The sequence below is a fragment of the Penaeus vannamei genome, chromosome 38, assembly GCF_042767895.1.
Source record: "Penaeus vannamei isolate JL-2024 chromosome 38, ASM4276789v1, whole genome shotgun sequence".
Classification (NCBI taxonomy): Eukaryota; Metazoa; Arthropoda; class Malacostraca; order Decapoda; family Penaeidae; genus Penaeus; species Penaeus vannamei.
Window position 1 is genome coordinate 10238717 of NC_091586.1, and position 4324 is coordinate 10243040.

General features: G+C 38.3%; 1 protein-coding gene across 1 annotated transcript in view; it reads right to left on the reverse strand.

Annotated features, from left to right (window-relative positions):
• Positions 1-3419: 3419 nt before the first annotated feature.
• Positions 3420-4324, reverse strand: part of LOC113828166 (actin-3, muscle-specific) — a 2622-nt gene continuing 1717 nt past the window's right edge. The window contains exon 2 of the mRNA XM_027381099.2: positions 3420-4324. This exon is cut by the window's right edge and continues 307 nt beyond it. Within this exon, the coding sequence (XP_027236900.1) occupies positions 3478-4324 (847 nt within the window). The 3' untranslated portion in view covers positions 3420-3477.

The window sequence follows — 4324 nt, forward strand, 5'->3', positions numbered from 1 at the left end:
AAGAACGATAAAAATAGGCAGGATTTGTGAGCGCGCTTAATCGAATGCAAGCTAAATGGACAGCATGACATATCTTCCAGGTAGGCCTATCGTTTTTTACATCGTTGATTTTGTGGTTTCCTGTCACCATGTTACCATTTCAGTACCTAAGCGTATCATTATGAAGCAGGCAATTGCCTAATAGTCTACTTATCATCTTTGATAGCTATTTTTGATATTACATATATGGTTTTCATTCGAGACTCTGCCGCGTTCATTAATCCCGTTTATTTATATCGTTCGTAAATGGTTTAGCACGGGTATCCTCTTAAGAACTATCTATTATAGATCAGTGAAATCTAAACATTATTTATACGGTTTGGTTGATGTCCTCGACATGTGATTTAGACTTAAGTTAGTTCCCGGACTAATAAATACCATCCTTTAAGCTATTTGGAGAACAGGCACTTGGATGTAGATTCGCTATCGGGATGCTAATACACTAAACAACCTAATCATAAAGGCTGCCCTAAATAAAATGAAAAGAAGAACTAAGTGAGTACTGCTGTATTGCGTTCGTCAATAAAAATGGGAATTTCAAACGTGTATCATGTTTTTTGGGGGGAAATTCTCTTTATATGAAAATCTGCAGATTTCTGCGAGATATTCATACTGAATATAATCATATAATTATTATTGTTTCCTAATAATGTGAAAACATGACAACATTGCTGAACATTTGTTGTATTACTGTTTTACTAAAGTCATTTATATTGTCTAATGTAATGAGTATATCTGGATAATTATATTTTCAATGAAATTCTTGTCCTATTTAATATTATTAATGGCTGCATTAACATAATTGGCCTTCTCTTGTGATCATAGCATTGATAATGCATACAGACCACATAGTTTTTCTTTTTTCATATATTTAAAACACTCGTAAAACACTGCAGTGTACTGTTTCTTATTAATCTTGAATTGCTTTCTTCACATGAATATTTTCACTATTTTTTTATAAGAATGAGTTTTGGCCATGAATTTGGCCACTGCACGAGAATCTCCGCTTCTACATATGATGTCGAGTGGAACGGCAGTCTGTGACCAAGGTATTCTGATTCTACATATGACACGTCGAAATGAATTTACTAAAACTGGATTAGATAATTTGCTAAAGACACAAGACACCAAATCTTCCATAAGACAAATGTTTATTCAACTCAAAAGCAAAACAATGTGGAAATTCCTTGATCAACTTTCCAGCAATTTTAGATTTTACATTGCGCATAAAAAGTAATACACACTATTCAGTGTGCAACATAAAATAAGACTAGCCAGCTGATTCGTGGCTATCTATATGCACTAGATATAAAAAAACTGTTTCTTCATTTTCTGAAGACTATCGCATTTAATTCCGTGTATTCTGGAGGATGTGACAACCACAGATACACGCTTTTTTAATGTTTAACGCAGCCTGAAGCTTTTCGTGTTTTTTTTTTTTTTTTTTTTTTTTTTTTTTTTTACAGCACAGTACGGCGACCTCATTCTCTGAGTGAGGGTGTGATGTAAGTATTTCAAGTGGCTTACTGTCGGAAAGTCTGAGTAGTCACTTTCACAAATATGCCAAGAGAGATATAATGCCCTTTGTTCATCCTTTTTATTTCCTTCTTGGTAAGACAAGTTACCTTGTCGACTGTCAGGAGGTAACGTATTAACATAACCAGACATATTTTAGGAGCGTGATTGAAAGACTTTTATTAAGACATTGTATCCCGCCGCTTGCTGGTTGCATTGCCGTTTTTTGATCATGTGGTAAAAAAACGTTACAAAATCAGATGTAGCAGTTTTGTTGTACATGGTGATGATAGTACAAATATATAGAAAGATAGTAAGAAATGCACGCGCACACACACGCATCATCATACACTTGCAAAAAACACACACGCACACACTCATACACGCACACACATACACACGCACATAAACACACACACACTTACACACACACACACACACACATACACACACACACACACACACATTATATATATATATATATATATATATATATATATATATATATATATATATATATATACATATATATAGTGTCGATAATATTGTTTTGTCAGTTCACAATAAACAGTCTTAGTTTAATCCTTTATTTACCACCCTGGCTAACTGCACAGGCGTGGGCAAGCTGTGGTACATCTGATGCATGGTCATAGCATTACATGATAGTATTGCATTGAAAATTTAGGTTATAACATTATTATAATCTGTACTATATCAATTTAAGCAATCACACTCCCTTATCTACTCATCTACCAAGCCGGCGTGCTGCTTGGGCGAGGAAAGGCATTGTTACATTTGCTATGTGGCCAAGTAACAATACATTCCAAATTTAGGATATAAGTAGGTCTTCATAGACATCAAATAATATGAAATAATTACATCGTTCTCTGTACCTCATGCTAAGTGGTCTGAAAGCCTACAGAGCCATCTCTGGGCTTTGAACACTAGACAAAGGTGAAGGAAATATTGCAAATGACATCGGAAGAAACGCGTATCGTGCAAAAGACCGAGACTATGATGTAGGTTTTGTGTGGATACCATTGCATGTTGGAATCCCTAGGCATGACCATGCTGACCGCCTGGCAAAATAAGCATATGATAAGTAAAGTGAGAATGCAGAGCTTGGCGTACTTCTTGCTTGGATTTCGCACATCATTAAAACTCCCTTCAAAGAGTTTTTCAGAGTTGATTAATTCTCAACGGTCTGAAGCTGCAGTATAAAGCACTATGACCGGTTTACGCAAAATGCATCCATCTATGGTTTATATATTCCAATGAAAAATAAACAAAACGTGGGTAAAACCCGTAGATTTTTACATAGGGTTCGTTGTCACTCGACGTGGCTAGAGTTTTGCATGTTTTTTCGTTCCTCTTTTCTTTACTTTTTTTTTTCTTTTTATTGGATATTTATTATGTTTTAACCAATAAGGCGACGTCCCTCGTAACATTTGTACTTAATTAAAACCACATTTACCTATTTATTACCCAGCATTAAAACAAAGATTGTATTTAGAAAAAGTAATTCAAGAAAAACCTAGACTCTTGTAAAGGGACCTTTGATTACCCATACTGTATCAAAATTAGTATTTTCTAAAATATCCAACAAAATTATCGAGTAAGACTAAATATATTTCTCAAGAAGACTTTACTGAAGTTAAACAATAGCAAAAGTGTCTTCATACCATAGTGTATTTTCTTAATGTAAACCTTGCTGTTCTTTTCTGATTGAACAGTATGTAATTTCCTGTTGCTGAGTATAAACAATAACATTATTTCGTTCTCGTTGCACTTTAATTTTCTTGATTCACGAAAATTATGATCGTCAGATAAGTCTGAACAAATAGGGAATGTGGATATGAAGCTGATCAAAACGTATAGGGTTTATTTTTCCTACAATATTTATTAAACGCCAATAAATTAAGTTTAGAAGCACTTTCGATGTACAATGCCAGGTCCGGATTCTTCGTATTCTTCTTTGGTGACCCACATGGACTGGAAGGTGGACAGAGAGGCCAGGATGGAACCGCCGATCCAGACGGAGTATTTACGCTCGGGAGGAGCAATGATCTTGATCTTGATGGTGGAAGGAGCCAAGGTTGTGATTTCCTTCTGCATGCGGTCAGCAATACCAGGGTACATGGTGGTACCTCCAGACATAACAATATTCGCAAAAAGATCCTTTCTGATGTCAATGTCGCATCTCATGATGGAGCAATGGACTGTTTCGTGAAGACCAGCGGACTCCATGCCCAGGAAGGATGGCTGGAACAGGGACTCAGGGGCACGGAAACGCTCGTTGCCGATGGTGATGACTTGGCCGTCGGGAAGCTCGTAAGACTTATCGATCGAGGAAGAGGCAGCAGCAGTGTTCATCTCGCCGTCAAAATCAAGGGCAATGTAGCACAGTTTCTCCTTGATGTCACGGACGATTTCTCGCTCGGCGGTGGTAGTGAAGGAGTAGCCTCGTTCGGTGAGAATTTTCATCAAGTAAAGGGTGAGATCGCGTCCGGCAAGATCGAGGCGAAGGATGGCGTGGGGAAGGGCGAAGCCTTCGTAGACGGGGACGTCGTGGGAGACGCCGTCGCCCGAGTCGCAGACGAGGCCTGTGGTGCGACCGGAGGCGTACAGGGACAGCACGGCCTGGATGGCCACGTACATGGCGGGGGTGCTAAAAGTCTCAAACATGATCTGCGTCATCTTCTCGCGGTTGGCCTTGGGGTTGAGGGGAGCCTCAGTGAGGAGGACGGGAGATTCCTCAGGAGCAACACGG